Source organism: Pygocentrus nattereri, chromosome 30, assembly GCF_015220715.1.
Source record: "Pygocentrus nattereri isolate fPygNat1 chromosome 30, fPygNat1.pri, whole genome shotgun sequence".
Lineage (NCBI taxonomy): Eukaryota > Metazoa > Chordata > Actinopteri > Characiformes > Serrasalmidae > Pygocentrus > Pygocentrus nattereri.
This window is the reverse complement of record NC_051240.1, coordinates 6,928,461-6,950,316: the sequence shown is the minus strand read 5'-3', so window position 1 is coordinate 6,950,316 and position 21,856 is coordinate 6,928,461. Positions and strand designations below refer to the sequence as shown.

At 39.4% G+C, this 21,856-nt stretch overlaps 2 protein-coding genes across 3 annotated transcripts in view; one reads left to right on the top strand and one right to left on the bottom strand.

Moving 5' to 3' along the window:
- The window catches only part of LOC108424788 (inactive rhomboid protein 2), a 71,053-nt gene extending 59,820 nt beyond the window's left edge, over positions 1–11,233 (top strand). For both annotated transcript variants that reach the window (XM_037536581.1, XM_017693022.2), the window contains one exon: positions 8,326–11,233. In XM_037536581.1, the coding sequence (XP_037392478.1) occupies positions 8,326–8,745 (420 nt within the window). In that variant the 3' untranslated portion in view covers positions 8,746–11,233. The remainder of the gene's footprint in view (positions 1–8,325) is intronic.
- An 88-nt stretch (positions 11,234–11,321) lies between these two features.
- On the bottom strand, positions 11,322–19,476 carry aanat1 (arylalkylamine N-acetyltransferase 1). Its single transcript, XM_017693023.2, has 3 exons — positions 19,004–19,476; positions 15,588–15,742; positions 11,322–14,056 (listed from the first exon to the last, which is right to left on the bottom strand). The coding sequence occupies exons 1-3, from the start codon at positions 19,164–19,166 to the stop codon at positions 13,751–13,753; spliced, it is 624 nt and encodes a 207-aa protein (XP_017548512.1). The 5' UTR covers positions 19,167–19,476; the 3' UTR covers positions 11,322–13,750.
- Between the last annotated feature and the right edge of the window lie 2,380 nt (positions 19,477–21,856).

Sequence of the window (21,856 nt, the reverse complement as noted above, 5' to 3'; positions counted from 1 at the left end):
CACCTAGAAGTTAAACATGTGGTGCAAATGACAACAAGCAGAATAAGCTTCTTAAGTAAGTGGTTCTCATCTGTCTTTGGGGCCTTTGACAGTCCCAACTGTCAACACATACGGATAGAGCAAAAACGTGGACTGGGACCCTGAGGACTGGTTTGAGAACCACTGACTTAAATGATGGGTAGAGGCTAATTTAACACACTGCCATTTTTTTTTTTTTTTTTTTTTTTTTAATGTGAAGGTTTCTTTCTTAAATAATATGGCTTGTTTTTTTTCTAGCAAAGCCAAGTAGGGCAGGGTCAAAAATGAGCCTGTATATTTGGTGAATGGCTTCCTCTTGGACAACTTATAACTCCAGGAAAACACAGGATGTATGCCTTGATTGCAAACTTATTGCAACGATACTGAATCTTGTAAATCACTTTTTTATTAATTTAAGACTTCTTACAAACTCAGCCCCCCATTTTTAAGATGCAATGGTAGTGTATTAACCTTTGGCCATATGTTTTAGCTGACTAGCTAGCTGAACCGGTTAAACATTTAGCTAGCTGGCTTACACCACTTGCAACAATGGTTTTATTGCCGAAAACAAGCGAGGGGTCACAACTGTAGCAAAAGTATAATCTACTCAACAAGGTCAGAGGTTGTGAGGTCAGACACTGATGTTGAATAAGAGAGCCTGGCTCACAATCAACATTTCAGTTCATCCTAATCCATCTTCAGGGAGCTCGCTTTGTGCACTGGGGCTCAGTCATGCTGGAACAGGAAAGGCTCTTCCCCAAACTGCTGCCACAAAATTAGAAGCATATAATTGTGTAAAATGTCTTTATATGCTGTAGCATTAACATTACCCTTCACTGGAACTAAAGTGGCCAAACCCTGAAAAACAGCCCAGATCATTATTCCTCCGCCACCAAACTTTACTTTTAAAAGACAGCTGTTCCAGACATCCACCAAACCCAGATTTGTCCATCAGACTGCCAGATAGTGAAGCATGTCACTCCAGAGAAGACATTTCCACTGCTCCAGAATCCAATGGCAGGGTGTTTTACACCACTCCAGACGACCATTAGACTTGTATGCCATGAAGATTCTGATGTGCAGTTCTTGTGCTAATTTTGCTTCCAGAAGGAGTTTGAAACTCTATAGTGAGCAGTGCAACAGAGGATGTGCATTGCATGCTTCAGTACTGTGAGTTTGTGTGGTGTGTATATATAGTCTTTGTGGCTGAGCTGTTGTTTCTCCAAGCTGCTTTCATTTCACAATAATAGCACTTAAGGCAGATCTAAAAGTGCAAAAAATTCACAACTTGTGGCAAAGGTTGCGCCTTATGACTGTGCCATATTTAGTCATTGAGCACTTCAGTCTGACACATTGTAATATCTCTGTGGAGATTGCATGACTATGTGCTTAATTTTATATACCTGTAATGAGTGTGGCTGAATCTCTAAGTAGGAGGGGTGTCCACATACTTTTGGCCAGATAGCGTATTTGTCAGCAAAGTGTGATGGCTTCATCTTGTAGGCAGCATTTACTGCAACAGTCTGTATTTTGAAGCTTTTCTTAAAGTTGGTTTAATGAATTTGTCATAAAACAAGTCTCTTTCATCTGGTTAAGATTAGAAGTGTTGCTGTCTATTTAGGCTGTTAGTGAATTAGACCAACCCTGAAAATAGCAGTAGGAAGTAAAAGTGGCCAGCAGGAGTGCAGGAAGGACTGACCTCTCTTGTGTATTAGCATGCATATGCAAAGGTGGTAGTAATATAATGGTAATATAAAGTCAGGGAGTTAGATTTGGGGTGGGGACCATGACTGAAACCCCTTTTTCCAATCTAATTACCATAGCTACCTTCTGTGACAGTTGCCACAATCAACACCACGACCCCATCCCCTCCCTGTTTCTCAGTCCTGTGTCAGTCTTGGTTGTAGACGAAGGGGTTTGGATTCCTAACTCCAAGTGGAAGCTGTCCAGAACTCCAGCCCAAGTTCCCAGAGTTCGCTTCCCTCACTCAGTCTCACCCATACTACCATCATATGTTGAAGTCATGGTCTGAACTCGCAAATTACCATTTGAGCAAGTTTCTAATATTAATTAAACATGTATAATAATAACTGTGTTCTGCACAGATGATGTATAAATATATTAACATTGAGTGATTTACTGTGATTGTTTGCATGGACACACAATTATTGTGCATCTGATGCATTTCCTCCTTTCATCTTAACTCTCAATCTCCCATTTTACTCCTAACCGTAGAGCAGATTTCATGTACCAGAGCCTTTGTTTCTTTTGCATGTTGCCCAGTTTTCTTTGCCAGACTGCCAGATTTAGACCAAAATCTAAATTTTAAAGTGCATTTTCTATTGTATTTCTATTATACACTATATTGCCAAAAGTATTCACTCATCTGCCTTCACACACATGAACTTGAGTGAGATCCCATTCTTAATCCATAGGGTTTAATATGATGTCGGCCCACCCTTTGCAGGTATAACAGCTTCAACTCTTCTGGGAAGGCTTTCCATAAGGTTTAGGAGTGTGTTTATGGGAATTTCTTCCAGAAGCGCATTTGTGAGATCGGACACTGATGTTGGATGAGCAGGCCTGGCTTGCAGTCTCTGCTCTAATTCATCCCAAAGGTGTTCTGTTGGGTTGAAGTCAGCACTCTTTGCAGGCCAGTTGAGTTCTTCCACACCAAACTCACTCATCCATGTCTTTGTGGACCTGCTTTGTGCACTGGTGCGCAGTCATGTTGGAACAGGAAGGGGCCATCCCCAAAGTTGGGAGCATGAAATTGTCCAAAATCTCTTGGTGCTGAAGCATTAAGAGTTCCTTTCACTGTAGCTAAGAGGCCGAGCCCAACTCCTGATAAACAACCCCACGCCATAATACCCCCTCCACCAAACTTTACACTTGGCACAATGCAGTCTGACAAGAGCGCCTCAGCATCCTCTGACCCTGCTCTGTCATTTTCAAGTCGCTTCCACTTTGTTATAATACCACTGACAGTTGACTGTGGAATATTTAGTAGCGAGGAAATTTCACGACTGCACAGGTGGCATTGTATCATAGTACCTCGCCGGAATTCACTGAGCTCCTGAGAGCGACCCATTCTTTCACAAATGTCTGTAGAAGCAGTCTGCATGCCTAGGTGCTTGGTTTTATATACCTGTGGCCATGGAAGTGATTGACTTAAAAGTAAATTAAGGGTGACTCACTTTTACAGTGTAGCCAAGGAAATTAGAGAAGGATTGAAAAGGTTGAATTGAAATGAAATCAACTAAAACAAATCAAAATCAGCAAGACAAAAAGGTTTATTGTAATAATAGCCCAGTGAGGAAACAGACATAAAATAAAATATACAATAACACATTAAGTAAAAGAGCCAACTTGGATAACGAGCAATAAGAAAACAAAAATCTATTTTCTAGAATAGATAAGTAAAAGTATTAACGTCAAATAAAACCGTTACAATAAAGTAGTGAGAAAATAATTTAATAATATTAGTAATAAAATGGAAAAAGGAAACAATTGCAGGCAATCTGAAAGTGGCTAGAGACCACACGACTGATTTGAAATAAACAATGATTACAGTGATTTTGTACAAACTGAATGCAGAGCAGCAAATAATCACTCCACTTCACAATGCACATTTCTGGGTGCAGTGCTGTGGAAAACTTCAGTGACCAAAAAAGTCTAAAATTACCACTTGTGTTTAAATCACTTTGGCTGCAGAACACGGTGCAAGTGACTGCAGCTGGACATGGTCCAGGAAAAAGGATGGGAAGGTTCCTTCCATCTCTTATCGAAGAACTTGTTTATCCACTTCATCAGAAAAAATAATGATTGACCATTATACAGTCCTTCTCGCATGCTGCATTTCATGCCTCTCCTGGTTTGTAACCGGTTCAGAACGTCTGTTCACTCATACTTGCTAATCTAATTGCCTTAACTCCCTACTTGGCCTTCGTTCTGTAGTTACTGGACACTTGTGCTGTTCAGAAGTGTCAGAAGCCTGGTGTGAGTATGTGTAATGGCTGGCAGTGGAGTGTGTGTGTGTGTGTGTGTGTGTGTGTGTGTGTGTGTGTGTGGACAGAAACACACTTCCGGTGCGGCTCCACCTTTCATGTCCTTGCATAGGTGTCTTAGATTAGCCATCTGCCCAAGCAGGCCGCTCTAGTCCTGACGTCAATCTAATGAGGTCAAAACGAGCAGCCTTCACAGCCAGTGCAGGTGCTGGGGTTTGTACTACTAACTCAACTTCAACTGTTTTACACACTCGGTGGGAATCACTGAATGGTAGCAGTTTTCATTTTAGAGATGAACTATTGTTGCTGCTCTCAATCCTGTACAGACCTGTGACTTATGGTGTGCACTTACTAAGGATACCTACATAAGGCCTTCCTGACACGTGTATAAGCACTGAATAACATATTTAAAAAGTGCTACTCTTAGTATTTTTATGAATGGCTGAAGTCATTATTTGCAAGGTGAGAATGTTTTATGAAGTAAATGACATTGGATCAACACTAAATGAACACGTTTGTTCTCTTTGTAACACTGTTAAGATAAATGATATAATTACACTAGATAAACTCACTAGAGAAACTTGTTCACAGTGGTGGTGATGGGAACCAGACGTCCACATCTACAAGTTCCCTCACAGGAAGTTATTACGTGAAATGGCTATGAATACACTGTCTGATGTCTCAGAAAGGTGTTGACCTAAAATAGACTTTTCAACATACACTCGAGGTGTAGAGGTATTTGCATGGCCTTATAAAGTAAAATGGTGCCTAAAGAAAGCCTTCCCCAGATTTATCACTTTTACCATCAACATTCCATATAAAACCTCAGAAGACGTGTAGGTTCACTGGTGGGTTTGCATAGTAAATAAAATGCCTGTGTTTGTGTTGTAGACATGGTGACCTCTGTTTCCTATCACCACCACTGTAAAGAAATTTGAGCTTCTCTACAATTAACCATTTTGCAAGAAACTAGTCTGATTTTCTTGACTTCACAATAACTGAACTTTTGTTAAAATTTTGAAAAAATCAGGGGAATATATTTCTATTTGCGTTAAAGTACAAAACGATGGCTGGTGTGTTTTATCATTTCTGTCTCATCTCTGTAGACACACAAGCCTCCTTAATAGAAATTGTTCATCAAAATAACACATTCTGTAACTTTCAGTACTTTTGTATATGAAATCTTAGTATATTTAAAAGCAAATACATTTAAGTCAAGTATAAATAGTAAATATTCATACGTAGAAATAGTTGTGTGAAATTGATCATTCTAGTTTGCATGGAATCAAAATCTTTGTAGAACTCATGGAACAAATGTCTCAATTTTGTTTAAGGGCTCCGTTGTAATAATGGTTGTCTTGGCATAAGCTTTTTGAATATGTCAGCTTTTCTTCTAGGATTTTTTTGAGCAGTGGAGGCCAGATTTACCCCCCCCCCCTCCCCAAAATCCCATACCCCCTAGCTTCTTTTCCTTACTGTCCAGCCACTGAAGATCAGGCTCAGGCCATCAGTCTTACTGGTCAATACATTCAGTACATTTTCTCACTGAAAAGTTGTAAACAAACAGGATACAGCGTCCTTAACTGTAGTTTGCCCTCGTTTGCCCTCGTCCTAGCTGGCTAACATTAACACATTCCAACAAGCAAGGCCAGAGTTCCACAGAATAAAACAGATAAACAGCTCTTTTGACCCACTTTATTCATATTTCACTGACTGCAGAAGTACAGAAATGTAAATCTGAACTTTATAATGTTGCAAAATAAGGTCAAGCCAACCTCCTCACAGTGTGCTAAGGTAGCCAGTTCACTAACTACATCTCACCAAAACCATCTCAGTAGTTGTGAATAGTCTGCTCTGCTGATGACCGTTTCATTCAGGCCGCTGCTGCAAAATATATATAGAGGAAACACCAAACACGTAATAAAGGTAGTAAACTGTGACTGGGGCAGGACCCCTGGGATCCTCAAGGGTACATGTCAGTACCTTTAATCAGGGAACAGAACTGTACCATCATCTATTGATATTATATTTGGATTGATATATAAGTTGTATTGACTCCACACACCCCGTCTCATCTCCAGGCTTTTTATTTTATTGTTACATTTGAAAACTTTAGGTTATGAAAAGGTGCAAATATGTACCTTTCACCTGGAAACACTTATTTAAGGTGCAGAGTTGGACCTTAAAACAACTGTTGTACCTTTGAGGGAACATTTTACATTATTTGTACCTTAATGAACGAGTAGTGTAGCCACACACTACCTTTATTTCTAGTAGTACTTATGCATGCATGTTTATGTTCATTCCTCAGGCTGTTCATATGCAGATGTGGACTCCTGCATGTGCTGAGTTATTTTGAAATGGGCTGATAATTGTGTACAAATGAGCTGGAGCTGAGTGTTTAATAATGATGACGTAGTGTAATCAGGAGATGATTGCACACATGTTCAGTATTTTTATTACCATCAATAAATAGTCTCTTAAAAGAATGAGCAGCAGATGGCTGAATATTGTAATGCTGTAATTAGTTTCTGTTTGGGTAAAACACTCTTGGTTCCTCACAGGCTTTTATTTTGATTCGTATGATTAGTGCATACAGTGATAATTACGTTGATTTTTATTTAATTTTTTTTGTTTCCCCACTTATGATGGATCTCTCTGCATTTTCTACAAAAAAGCAGAAAAATAATGTTTGTCTGTTTGACCCATAACCCAACCAGTAGACAACCTGCTGATGTCTCGATGTCACAGAACTGCAGCACCTGTGTCTCATCTAGCTCCCGTTTGTAATTTGGCCTCTTATTTTTATAATAGCAGTAATAACAGTCTAGCTATCACTAACAAACCCCTTTCTGTAAGCATGATGCTAAGTGACGTCACAACTGATGGACTCAAAAGCTTAACCCCCAACATGAAATGACACTCATGAAATTTGTGGTTGTGCTGAACAGTTTGTTAAATTTACACTAAGGTTAGATGTGATATGAAGTGGGGTGGGTAATATAACATGCTATCATTGATGTGTTAGTATCAGTAGATCATATTGTCGCTGTCCAAAGAAAAACAAGTCTCTCCAAAATAGTAACTTTACGTGAGATGGCAAAAAAATTTTTTACTTTCAATGTAAGTCAATGGAAAGTTTTTATTCTAAGCAATTTTGGAGCATTTCTATTGGTCCAATCATCATGAAATTTTCACACAATGTAAAGGACAGCCGCGGAGCTGATGCAGAAAAGTAAAAATCACAAGAAATGGAGATGCATGTTTTTCATTGGACAGTGACGATATACATGTGTCAGGGTATCATTGAACTACCGCTGTAGTTTTTCAGACTTATTTAGTCTTTAGAGCATCTGGTGACACTTTTTTCCAATCATTCTCAAATTTTCACACAATATATAAGAGAACTGCTATGTTCAAATGACATCGAAAAAATTGAAATTAACAATGAAGATGGGTTTTTTTTTTTTTTTTTTTTTTTTTGGGACAGGGACAATATGCTAAAAGAATTTGTGAATTTGGCCTTTTTCTTAATAAACATTACCTTGCCGCTTCAAATATCGTGATGTAATAATTATGGATGTAATGATACATACATGTTCAGGATTAATCCGTTCCGACTTGCTTTAAATTTTGAACAAAATGAGCATCAAAAATCACAAATTATAAAATCCATAGGCGACTCTTGGCGGGAGCAGAAACTGGTCTGCAGCGGAGATGAAATTTAAAGCTCAAAGCATAAAAGACTGCGGTGGGACGGCCGTCCAGCTTATGTGTGTCAGAACACAACGTCTTCCTCTCGCCTTATTTAATAAGTACATATGAAGTATGTCTGACATCATTTTAAAGTAATTAAAAACAAGCACTGCTCACTACTGCTCATCTCACTCTGACTGGACTTGATGCTGGTTGTCACGGTAAGGTCTACACTATGTGGTCCTCTACACATACGTGTGATTTTGGATTGGATTACTTCTAGAGTGCATGTTACGGAGATGTTCTTTAGATTGTTGAGTAGAGTGAATATATAAACTCCTCAGTCTTAATCTATAATTGGAATATATTCAGACTGGCAAAAATCTTCGCGTGTAAACACAGCCATTGACAGTGGTTTCCACAAAAGACGGTAAATGAGAGGAGAGGCAGATCGTGAGAGGCACATTGTTGATAGTTAATGTTTTCAGTACTGTATTGACATTGTTACTTCTGTGATATTGCCCACCCTTAATATGAGAGTACTAAATGTAAATGATGTCTACTTTTTCCTCCCTCTTAAATTCCTTTGTCTGTTGTAATGCAGGTGGGTCCAGCGGGCTCCCAGTTCGGCCTGCTAGCGTGCCTGTTTGTGGAGCTCTTCCAGTGCTGGCAGATTTTAGAAAAGCCATGGAAGGCCTTCCTCAAGTTGCTTGGCATTGTCCTCTTCCTCTTCTTCTGTGGCCTGCTGCCGTGGATCGACAACATTGCTCACATCTTCGGCTTCCTCAGCGGTTTGCTACTGTCCTTCGCCTTCCTGCCTTACGTCACATTCGGCATCTACGATAAGTACCGCAAGCGTGTGCTCATCCTCCTTTCGCTGCTCGTCTACGTGGGCCTGTTCTCCTCGCTCATTGTCTGGTTCTACTTCTACCCCATCAACTGGTACTGGCTGGAGCATCTCACCTGCCTCCCCTTCACCAGCAAGTTCTGCGAGCGCTACGATATCGAACATGTGGTGCACTAGTCTAGTGGCAGCTGTGCTAATCAGCAGCTTCCAGGCTCCAGGACAGGACAGCAAGGGAACTGGCTTTTGGAAGCCAAGAGCCGAGAACAAAACATGAGGGACGAGGAAAGCAGGTACTAATACATCTGTTGAGGTATGAAGTCAGTACTGAGTTGTTGAGTCTGGCACTGTGAGATGTGCAGGCCTTCTTCTACTGCAGGGGTCTTAACACTAAACACTATTTCAATGCATTTCAAAGACTTGCCTTAAACTACCCAGGCTTTTTAGTAGAGTTTCGGTTGCAACATTACTGTGACAAGGTTTTTTTTTTTTGTCTGTTTGGTTTTTTTTTTTTTCTTTTTACACCATTAATACAGCTTGGCTGCCCTAAAACTACTACTTCACCTGTCTTCAATTTCATCATAATTCAATGTAAACAGTCATTCAGAGTGGTTTGATATAGTTTATTGTAGAGACTTTGATTATAGTGGTGTTGTAGAGACTTTTTTATAGTGGTGATGATGGCAACCCAGGGTTGTGGTGTCTACAGTGTAAATACACTTGTTCACCACAAATGCCTTCTATGAAATATATTTTAGGCCAAAACCTTCTCATAACTATAACAGAACAATGTCTCAGGCATCACTCACTGTATTCTTAATTCTTTACAGGCAATAAACCAGGCATGTCCAGTCTTGTCCTCACACAGCGAGTGGCGTAACCATCTAAGTGTTTTCTCTATTATCAGAAGATCATGAGTTCAATCCCTGGTGGTGCTACATGATCATGAGTCCAAGACAGCACAATTGGCCTCGCTCTCTGAGTGGGTAGGATGGCTCCCCATCACTTAGCGCAGTGCTGGTCAGCGCAGGCGTCTGTTAGCTGAGGTAACAGAACTGTTACTGTGGTTAGCACTCTCCTCCAAGCGTGTTCAGCTGTCTAAAGACGTTGAGTTAGCGTCAGTTTCGAAAAGATGCGGTGGTGCTCCACAGGTCTCGGGTGAACCCTGTCCCAGCTTTCGCCCTCCTAGCACTGCTGATATTGTGTGACTGGAGTAGACCTAACTAGTGAGTGGAATTTGATATGATTGAACTGGGAGAAAATCAGGAAAAATCTTAAAATGCAGTATTTCATTCCAAACAAGCAGACTCCTGCCTGATTCCCACCAGTTCCTGCTTTATTGGAATGAAAACCTGCAGCCACACGTCCCTTTGCGGGTATGGTTGGACACCCCGGACGTCTGGTTCCCATCACCACTGCTGCACACAATTCTGACTCAGTTAAGTTTGTCTAAACTGGAGGACTCCACATTAAATGACTCCATTCTGAATGACTTCATTTTCATCTTAACCATTGGAAAATTCTGTGGAATTCCTACTTCATGCTCAACCCTTCTTGTTTTAGCTTTGTATAGCCAAATCATGTGGATATGCCACTAAGACAATCCATTATAGCCCTTAAAATGACATCAAACATTTTTCAAACTCCAGGGAAGTCGAGCCATGCACGTCATTTATTTTTATTTATTTTTTTGATTGTGGATATTTGAACTTGAACCGGTGTTATTCCTTCATATCCTAATGCAGGATACGAATCTTAAGAATGGTACATTCTTGAACCAGCTAATGCACCCTAATGTGCCTTGATAAGGAAATCTCTTAACTTCTTACTCGGTCTGTGTTGGTTGGCCACGCGGGAACATTCTAGAACACTGAGAACTGCTCTAGAACACCGTTCAGCGTTTTCTCCCCTGGCTGGAGATTAGAGGCAACTTCCTCTGCATACGCCTGGCTTATGGACAGAGAAACCGATGACTGACTGTGAAAAGGATTATGGTCTAATTGCGATGAACTGAGAATAGGAGGCTTTGCTTAGTCATGCTCCAACACCAGCATACAGTAAAGCTGGTTTATCGCCCATCGTTCGATGTGCCTGACGACAGGGGAGGAGGAACAAACGCTGTGACAGTGTGAACGTTTCATAGATGTCCGGCACAAAGGTGTATGGTACCGTTCATAAGAACTAGAAATCTTTGTCCATGTTGTACTCATTCTTGTCCAGAACACAAACAGAACGTTATGCCAACCGTCAGTGGTATTTGTGGGGATGGATGGGTGCTAAAGATGGGGATGTTCAGTAAATGAAGCTCGTTGAGCTTATAGATCTGCATTTCATTTAAGCCGAATGTACTGTTTTATCTAGTGATGATTGTTATTATTATTGTTATTATTATATTATTGCTACTACTACTTTTGTACATTTTTATGCCAAAATGTGCCGTTATTCGATTTGAGTTTTTTACTTTTAAGCGCACTGTGCCTTAAAAACATTAAAAAGGGAATCATGTTTATGACTTTGAGATTTTTACTTTGTGAATTAAATATATTTGTACAAATGTTTGTAAAAAAAAAGTAAGACTGGACTGTATAGAGGTGATTCTGAGGTATTGTCTCATTTTATATTTGTTTTTCCTCCTTATAAAGCATTAAATAAAGTAATCCCCCCCTAATGTTTATGTAAAATGATCAGTTGCTATCCACACCAGGTTATATCTTCTGAAATTTACTATCCTACAGTACAAAACAAGTGGCAGAAAGTTGTAAAAAAAAATGTTTATTTTTCTATCTATTTACAAAACATGTACAAAATCATAGATGTCTTGATTCAAGACTCCATAGAGGCAAAGATGGTCACTGTCTACAGGGAAAGGCAAGTTCATCTCCAGAAGGTCTCAGGTAAGTTCTCCTGTCTCTAAACATGACCATGTGGTTCTACATACTTTGCACAGAATTAAAGGGGCTTTTTTTTATCAACACATTTGGGTTGCTTTCCATAAACAGGTTTGGTAAGCGTTACTTAAGCATTGGGTGGTAAACAGCTTCTCGGGCCAAACCAGACTGTTCATGCCCTGTAATGCTTCTTAATGCAGATAAAGAAGTCTATGACTCCATACATCTAATGCTCCATAGACTAGCAGAGGTCAGTGACTCACTTAGCTTGAGAAAACAGATCTCGAATCAGTCAGTCCCCTCTTTAAAAGGGACGGTTCCAGCAATGCTGGCTGAAAACTCTTAGCAGTTAGTTATTACCTCATTTATTGTTTAGTTGAGCTACCCTTTTAACGGCTGAAGGGGGCATTTCTTAGGCCCAATCCCATTTCACCCCTTGCCCCTACCACTTAACCCTTAGCTCTCCGTTTTGCTCGTTCACGTCTAGGGGGTAGTGTGTCCCGGTTTTTGTTGAGATAGAGGGGTAGGATGAAGTGTTAGGGCTGCATGGCCCTAAACAGTGTTGTGAGGAGAATTTAAAAAAGGTGTTCTTACAGTTTGTCCTACCCGCCGGTTCTACTGAGCACTCGCATATCTTTACTGTAGCGTCGTAACTTCATGCTTTTCATTGTGCTTTAAATGCTACTCCACTTAATATCATTACTTAATGCCCAATAAGGCGATTAACGATAGAAATATCCTAATTGTGCTTTTAATGTCGGTAATGTTGACTGATGGCCATCAAAATACCCTACCTACAGTTTTATGTGCAGCACTACGTAAAAATACGCGGTCGTTTCGACAAGGTAGCTTAGCACAGTTAGAAAACCAGCAATATGGCTGCACAAGCGACACAAAAACACATAAATCTGAGTATTTTCTCTATTGAAAATTACAATAACCGTCGTTTTGTCTTAGTTTAATGTCGTTTCAATATATTATGGCCTTTTCTTCATAACAAGCATACAAAATCGCTAATAGTATGCTAACGTCTCGGTAGCTAGCTAGCTAACTTCCCGTTCCACCTTAAAATAGTCCAGCAGTACTGGATGCTTGAGGCGCCAGAATGTAACTGTTGCTTCATTTAAGGTGGAACGGGAAATTTGAACGTGAAGCTGGCGAATAGATGACTTCAGCTTCATATCATTGAAGAATTAGTGGTGGGCAGTAATAACTAATTGTCGTGTCCCCCTCTCTGAAGACAGATGATGCCCTAAATGCTAAATGTCCTAAACTTTACCCTCCTCTGCTGTCACTGCAGACTGGCAGGGTCGCCTACAGAGCAGCGCTAGTAGCCTGTTAATGAAGTAATATCCTTTTTTATTTGAGGGTACCATTTCATAAGAAGGATTTCAACCACTACCCCTTGTAACTCGGTTCCAACAGGCAAGGTGACCCTCGAGAACAAGGGATAGGGGTAAAAATAAGAAATGGGATGGGGCCTTACTCTTATGAGCAGTTTGGCTCATTCACATCTAAATAGCACTGATCCTTCAGCCTAGTAAGAAAACTTCTTTAAACAGTGTCTGTGCAGCTCTCATGGCTTTACAATCTTAATATATTTTGCAAAGAGTTAAGAAAAGCAGGATTTAGATCCTGTCCCATGTGTTGTCCTTCTTAGAGATATGATATGACCTCCTGCATTGTTTGAATACACACTTTGCAATCATTCTCTGGGTCTTCACTCAGAAGAGACCACAGTAACAGAGTGTCAAATTGATGCTATTTTAATGCTTCCACAGAATAGACACATCTAGAGCAACAAGACAAGCAACAGCCTAGCCAACCTTCTCGAACCACGGTCCACATGCGACTGTACACCGAGGAACCCTTTCTTTATTAATGGAGAACTGGAATACTGTATGCTGTGCATGACCTACTGCCTTAACACTATATTAAAAAAAGGTTCATGAGTGATAGAAAAATAATAATCAAATGCGATCAATAAATAATTTAACATAAAAAATACAAAAGATAAATAAACTCTGAGCAGTGCTAAACCTAAAATCATTGCAAAAACTCAATTAGAGAAAATGAACTAGAATATCTCTCTAATGAACGTAGCCCCCCCTCCCCAGATAAGCTCTTTTGCCCCCATCTATAGCGCACACCAATGCCATGGCTCACAAAAGCAGACAAGCACTTAGACACGGCACAGCAGGCCTACACCACAACGAAAAGCTGCCCCTCCACTTGACTGCTTGGCCTTCGGGGTGACAAAAGGGCATCTAAGCCCAAAACAAACAGCGGGAGATGCCTCAGCAGCCGCTGTTGCGGCGCATGAACGCGTGCCCACGCACGGGACACTGCATCTCGATGAAGGTGAGCGGCCCCACGGTGATCTCACAGGGGCCATGCACCTTGAAGCCGGACTTCTGGTAGAAGGGCACGAGGAAGTCCTCGCACATGAGGACGGCCCGGCGCACGTAGGGGAGGCAGCGCAGGTACTGCAGGTACCGCCACATCAGGATGGAGCCTTTGCCTTGCTGGCGGAAGGTGCGGTGGACCGCCAGGACGTGGATGTGGACCGTGGTGCCATGAGGCTTGTGGAGGGTCAGGGCGTCCTGAAACGAGAAAGAAAAAAACAGGGGGATGGAACCTTGTTTCAGTCTTTGAGACGAAGAGGATAGAAACGTTCTGTTAAGGGGTTGGAAGTGAAGCGGCTTCCCTAACAAAAAAAAGTGTTGATTTGAAGAAACTGGAAACAAATGTGTACATTAATATCGGTTTTCATTGGTCCCGCCAAAACTATGAAAACAAAAATATTGACACACATGGTGTCAGAAATAAATAAGCTGAGAGACAAAACTGTGTTGATGCACATCTTTAGAGAGAAGGAACAAGGTTCCTAACATGTAGTGGAGGTTAATGCAACAGGACGTTTGCCCAAGTGTTTTTAGTGCATTTCCATTGATCCATTCATCATGAAATTGTAACACAATATAAGCTTTTAATTAATAATGAAAATAGAAAGTTAAAACAACTTTGCAAAACTGGATATACAAGTTTTTTGCATGATTTTATATGTATATATAATGCATTGTGGCATGGGTGGTTCCAAAAGTCTAATTTTTCCATTTATTATATGTAAAAAAAACAAAAAAAAACAACTTTTATTTCTTCTTTGTCTCGTTCTCTTGTGAAAGCATCTTAGATGCCCCAGTGTGGTTCAGATACTGAGTCGTGTCTTGGTCTTTCCTTCAGTTTAATACCAGGTCTCTAATGTCAGCTTAAACACTTGAAACAAGTGACACCTCAGAGCAGTATTTGTTTCAGGAGTTCAGTATCAGTTTAAGGTTCTCCCTGCTTTAACAAACCTGATTCAACCCATCATATCTTTTGTTAGCTTAAAAGTTGAGGCACTGTGACAGAAACGTTCAGTGGAGTAAAGGTCAGGAAAAAAATGTCAGACCTGATTTGAGTAGCTAACGTGCACGGTTTGGTTTGATGTGTTAGCTTCCAGTTTCTCCTTTAACTTCTCAATTTCTACTGTTCTGCACTCTTAAAAGCGGCTCTTTAAATGTTCTTTAGTGGAGACGATGGTTCTATATTGAACCATGAAAGCACAGAACTATTTGCATGATTAAAGGGTTCTTTGCATGGTGAAATGGTTCTTCAGATTGATGGAGATCCTTCATGGTTCTATATAGAACCTTTTTAGAAAATGGTTCATCTATTGTTGGAGGCTTGATGTCGCCACAATAACAGAATCTATACATAGATGCTACATAGAACCACACGCAACATATTCTCCATTAATCTGGGAACAGCTTCTGTGAGTGTTTATGGTTCTATGTAGCACCCCTGTCTCTACTAGAGAACCCTTGCACCATCTTTTTTTAAAAGTGTACTTTAATTTCTTCTATTACCGTTAAACTTTATCACTTGTTTATAGAGAACTTTGAGTGCCACTGGTATTAGAAAAGCTCTAATTATTATTATTATTATTATTATTGTTTGTTTATTATTGTTGTTGTTGTTATTATCATAAAACTCACAGGCCTCAATGCCATTATGTTTCAGGATTATTACAGTTTCTACAGCATAAAAGATTCAATTTCATCTCCCCAAATGACAAACGTGACTTCTACTCACGTTGGTCAGGCGGTCCTGGTCCCACAGTGAGCCGATGATGAAGGCCACCAGCCTGCCTTCCACAAACCAGCCCAAGGAGAGCTCAGGGCAGAGGGTGAGGAAGTGGCGCACTTCGTCCAGATGCAGGGGGCATTCTCCCGACACAGAGATGAAGGCTGCAGACACAGGAGAGTCACTTTCACCGTCACACTTTCCTGCAGGTCCACAAGTCTCAGATTTGTCTTTAACTGACTCTAAAAGACCTTTTCTCTCTATAATAGCTTAGACATATCTATACTTAATGCAACTATACTATAGCTTAAGAATGCTAATTCAACTAGTTCATATATCGTATTATTCCTTTAACTTACAACCTGTAATTCCAATTTATTATACCTTAATGTAATTTTATAAACATACTATAGTAAGTTCTGATCACCTAATCATTAGTTACTGTAATGATTCACACATACATACATTACTAATTCACACACACAGACATTAATACCATGAGAATAAAAAAAAAAAAAAATATATATATATATATATATATATATATATATATATATATATATATATATATATATATATATATATACACACACACACACCACACCATATACCCCATATGGCATATATATATTATATATATATATTAATTTAATATAAATGCAAATATAACTTGCATTCGTTTGACTCACATTAATATAACATTAACTGAACATTAGCTTACATTAACATTAATAAAATTGGTATAAATGTTGCTATAACTCATTTTAATGTACAGTAATAAACATGTAATGTACAGTAACAGTTAAATGTTCAGTAATATTCAGTCAAGTTAGTTTGATGTACAATATTGAGTGTAATGTTCAGTAATGTGAGTTTAATGTTCAGTAATGTGAGTTTAATGTTCAGTGATGTTAGTTTAACACACAGTAATGTGAGTTTAATGTTCAGTGATGTTAGTTTAACACAGTAATGTGAGTTTAATGTTCAGCGATGTTAGTTTAACACAGTAATATGAGTTTAATGTTCAGTGATGTTAGTTTAACACACAGTAATGTGAGTTTAATGTTCAGTGATGTGAGTTTAATGTTCAGTAATGTGAGTTTAATGTTCAGTGATGTTAGTTTAACACACAGTAATGTGAGTTTAATGTTCAGCGATGTTAGTTTAACACAGTAATGTGAGTTTAATGTTCAGTGATGTGAGTTTAATGTTCAGTAATGTGAGTTTAATGTTCAGTGATGTTAGTTTAACACAGTAATGTGAGTTTAATGTTCAGTGATGTTAGTTTAACACAGTAATGTGAGTTTAATGTTCAGTGATGTTAGTTTAACGCACAGTAATGTGAGTTTAATGTTCAGTAATGTGAGTTTAATGTTCAGTGATGTTAGTTTAACGCACAGTAATGTGAGTTTAATGTTCAGTGATGTTAGTTTAACGCACAGTAATGTGAGTTTAATGTTCAGTGATGTTAGTTTAACGCACAGTAATGTGAGTTTAATGTTCAGTGATGTTAGTTTAACGCACAGTAATGTGAGTTTAATGTTCAGTGATGTTAGTTTAACGCACAGTAATGTGAGTTTAATGTTCAGTAATGTGAGTTTAATGTTCAGTGATGTTAGTTTAACGCACAGTAATGTGAGTTTAATGTTCAGTGATGTTAGTTTAACGCACAGTAATGTGAGTTTAATGTTCAGTGATGTTAGTTTAACGCACAGTAATGTGAGTTTAATGTTCAGTGATGTTAGTTTAACGCACAGTAATGTGAGTTTAATGTTCAGTGATGTTAGTTTAACGCACAGTAATGTGAGTTTAATGTTCAGTGATGTTAGTTTAACACAGTAATGTGAGTTTAATGTTCAGTGATGTTAGTTTAACACACAGTAATGTGAGTTTAATGTTCAGTAATGTGAGTTTAATGTTCAGTGATGTTAGTTTAACACACAGTAATGTGAGTTTAATGTTCAGTGATGTTAGTTTAACACAGTAATGTGAGTTTAATGTTCAGTGATGTTAGTTTAACACAGTAATGTGAGTTTAATGTTCAGTGATGTTAGTTTAACACACAGTAATGTGAGTTTAATGTTCAGTGATGTTAGTTTAACACACAGTAATGTGAGTTTAATATTCAGTGATGTTAGTTTAACACACAGTAATGTGAATTTAATGTTCAGTAATGTGAGTTTAATGTTCAGTAATGTGAGTTTAATGTTCAGTGATGTTAGTTTAACACACAGTAATGTGATTTTAATGTTCAGTAATGTGAGTTTAATGTTCAGTAATGTGAGTTTAATGTTCAGTGATGTTAGTTTAACACACAGTAATGTGATTTTAATGTTCAGTAATGTGAGTTTAATGTTCAGTAATGTGAGTTTAATGTTCAGTGATGTTAGTTTAACACAGTAATGTGAGTTTAATGTTCAGTGATGTTAGTTTAACACACAGTAATGTGAATTTAATGTTCAGTAATGTGAGTTTAATGTTCAGTAATGTGAGTTTAATGTTCAGTGATGTTAGTTTAACACACAGTAATGTGATTTTAATGTTCAGTAATGTGAGTTTAATGTTCAGTAATGTGAGTTTAATGTTCAGTGATGTTAGTTTAACACACAGTAATGTGATTTTAATGTTCAGTAATGTGAGTTTAATGTTCAGTAATGTGAGTTTAATGTTCAGTGATGTTAGTTTAACACAGTAATGTGAGTTTAATGTTCAGTGATGTTAGTTTAACACACAGTAATGTGAGTTTAATATTCAGTGATGTTAGTTTAACACACAGTAATGTGAATTTAATGTTCAGTAATGTGAGTTTAATGTTCAGTAATGTGAGTTTAATGTTCAGTGATGTTAGTTTAACACACAGTAATGTGATTTTAATGTTCAGTAATGTGAGTTTAATGTTCAGTAATGTGAGTTTAATGTTCAGTGATGTTAGTTTAACACACAGTAATGTGATTTTAATGTTCAGTAATGTGAGTTTAATGTTCAGTAATGTGAGTTTAATGTTCAGTGATGTTAGTTTAACACACAGTAATGTGAGTTTAATGTTCAGTGATGTTAGTTTAATGTTCAGTGATGTTAGTTTAACACACAGTAATGTGAGTTTAATGTTCAGTGATGTTAGTTTAACACACAGTAATGTGATTTTAATGTTCAGTAATGTGAGTTTAATGTTCAGTAATGTGAGTTTAATGTTCAGTGATGTTAGTTTAACACACAGTAATGTGATTTTAATGTTCAGTAATGTGAGTTTAATGTTCAGTAATGTGAGTTTAATGTTCAGTGATGTTAGTTTAACACACAGTAATGTGAGTTTAATGTTCAGTGATGTTAGTTTAACACACAGTAATGTGAGTTTAATGTTCAGTAATGTGAGTTTAATGTTCAGTGATGTTAGTTTAATGTTCAGTAAGTTCAGTGTGACTCACCCTCTCTCTCTATCTCGAACACGCTCGTGGCGTCCTCGGTGTTGAGGGAGCGGAACTCGCTGGCGGGCAGTGTGTGTCTGCGTTGGCGGCCCGGAGACACCGGAGAGTCCAGGGGCGCGTGCAGGGGCTTCAGGAAGAAGGGGAGCGCGCTGACGGCGGACATCTCCTTGCTGTCTGTCTGTCTGTCTGTCTGTTACTGCGAGTCACAGTCAGCGTGTGTGCCGCGTGTGCGTCTCACCGGGTCGTTGCGCGTGTGTGAAAGTGCGCCGCGCGCACCGCCTTTATAGCCGCCGTCACGCGCTTAAGCGCCGTTACGCACCGGGAGCTCACCAAGCGCTTCAGGAACAAATCCACACACACACACCCCCACACACACACACATATCTCACACCGCGCGCGCACTAATCACATTTACATCACTCAGGTGTGTGGGCGCGCGCGCGGAGCTCAGCGCTGCTTGGCCGCTGAGAGCCACAGTAAAGGGGTTAAAAGGTCAAAGTCAGGTCGCCCCGTTCAGTGATTCCTGGAAGCTGCTGTGTTTATGGACAAGCCGGGCCGTGTCTCAAACCGACCCCTAGTTCCCTCCATAGTGATCTACCATCTATGGAACGAAAGTGAGTGAGCGGATCAGGCGAGGAGGGGACCGGGTTTACTGGATCACCAGGACGCTCAGCTTGGCTGAACAATGGCTGTGTCTCAAACCGACCCCTAGTTCCCGGAGTAGTATAGACCAGCCGCCCTCGTTCACTTGTCCTCGTCATTTCCTCTCGGTTCAGACCCCATCGCCAGCTGAAGGGCTGGTCCACCACTTGATCAGTTCTACGCAGGTTTAGATGAGCTCTGGGCGGGGTGGGGGGTTGAGAGGCCGAGTGAACAAAAGCCTCACCTTCAGTCAGAGAACTACTTCTCTGCCAAGTTTCTCGAGCGCTAGAGGGCGCTCCTGAGCGAGCCCAATATGACAGGGTAAGGATGGAACATTTCAGCAAAAACAGTTTATAAATGCTTAAATATTCGGAATGTAAGCGAATACATTCATTTCCTGAACACAGAACAGTATAAAACATTTTAATCACCAATGTTATTTATTTATTTTTTTTTATTATTATTTTTTATTTATTTTATTTGTTTTAAGGTCCTTTGTAAACTTCATGAAGCCAATGAGCCGATCTGCTTGCCAATCAGCGCTCGGTAGCAGTAATGCCAGCCTTCTGCTGGTTAAGTTACCTTCGTTATTTTTAAGTTAAATACAAACTTCTACTTTCTAAAATTAAAGGAAAGTTCTGGGCAGTGATTAGGTACTATTTTTTGTTTTTAGCCATTTAGCTCAATTTACCCCCAGTCATCGAGGACTCGCTCGCAGGCGCCCTCTGGTGTTTGCTAGTCCTGTTCTTTATATAATGCAGGAAACAGGAAAGGGCCAGGCTCCTCATAAACTGGCTGAACTATAGTATTGCCAAAGCATTATAGCAGTATTAATAAACAATGAAAATGGAAAGAAATGTTTGAATGATAATAATTGCAATGACAACATTATTACAAAATTATTGTTATTAGAATTATTCAAATGTTTTGCGTAGTTTTTGGGGTCAGAAGGGTGGGGGTCAGTAGAGTGGGCTCATGCACTCACACACACACACACACACATACACACACACACACACACACACCTGGCAGTACTCAGCCTGGCCCTCCACAGTAAGAGTCCTAGACAAAATAACCCAGCACAATAAATGCTAGAGAACACACAATCTAGAACCATCTTGTAAAAGCATTTCTTGAACACACTACAAAATTATCATTTCAAAACAATGACTTTTTAATTTACTGGGCTTCAGGTGGCAAACTACTCCATCTGTTCTATATCACTACTAACAGGGCTTCGTCACTTTAACTTGCTAGTTAGCATAAGGATACATGGCTAACAACAAAAAGAATGGCACTACACAACAGTCCTACTCCAAGTTTACAGTCAAAGCAATTGTTCACACGTTTTATATACGTCAAAAAGGAAAATAAAGCACCGAAAATCTGTATAGTTAGCTCATTAGCTTACTGAGGCTAACCCGCTGAATCGCAATGCAACATTACGCCGAGCAGTGCTAACCCAGCCGTCTGTTAGCTGGCATAACCCAAGTAGCAGTTAGCGCTCCTCCAAAACCTGTTAACTGCACCTCAGAGTTTAAGGGATACATGTGTGCTCTAAACTGAGCTAGCATATTCCAAAAATACTAAAAACTTTAGTTTGTATCTTGACTTGAATCTTAATTGTCGATTGGTGAGATTTGCTATGCATTCTGGGATACACTATATTGGTGAGGGGTCTCATTTGCCCCTTAAGAGCAACCTTCTACATTGTGACACTCCTGAAAATGACTGAATCCTAGTTACCTCTCTCAAAAGGGAACAGCATTCGAATTGAGACACAGCCTCGCATTCAGCCGTTTACAGTGGTCACAGCGTTATCATTTTCCGCTTTGTGTAATCTGAGGGAAAATTGTCTGGTATTTGAAACTTCTACTAATTCCACAACAGGACTAGAGGGGATTAGGAATATAGCTTCATTAGCAGTTTCCCGCACATGGATTAAGCCCAGTCTTGGATTTATAATTTGCAGTGCTAATGGTGATTCACCACTGAAAATCGTTTTAACTCTTGGCTTAGGCTAAATCCAGGTCCAGGAAACCATCTACATTTTGGCAGGGAGAGAATTAACATACCAAATAATTAGCAGTTGTTAAGCCTATTGACTGCCATAACTGAGTTCCCCTGTAATATAAGCCTAGACTGATTAAACCTAGAATGGTTCTTATTGGAATGGGTGCTAGTAATGAACTGGAGGTGTGCTGTGATTCG

Coding starts and splice junctions, on each gene's coding strand:
- aanat1 (XM_017693023.2), bottom strand. CDS start 19,166: ATGTCCGCCGTCAGCGCGCTCCCCTTCTTCCTGAAGCCCCTGCACGCG. Junction 15,743..19,003: donor GTTCGAGATAGAGAGAGAGG/GTGAGTCACACT, acceptor CTGTGTCTGCAG/CCTTCATCTCTGTGTCGGGA. Junction 14,057..15,587: donor ACCAGGACCGCCTGACCAAC/GTGAGTAGAAGT, acceptor TTCTCGTTTCAG/GACGCCCTGACCCTCCACAA.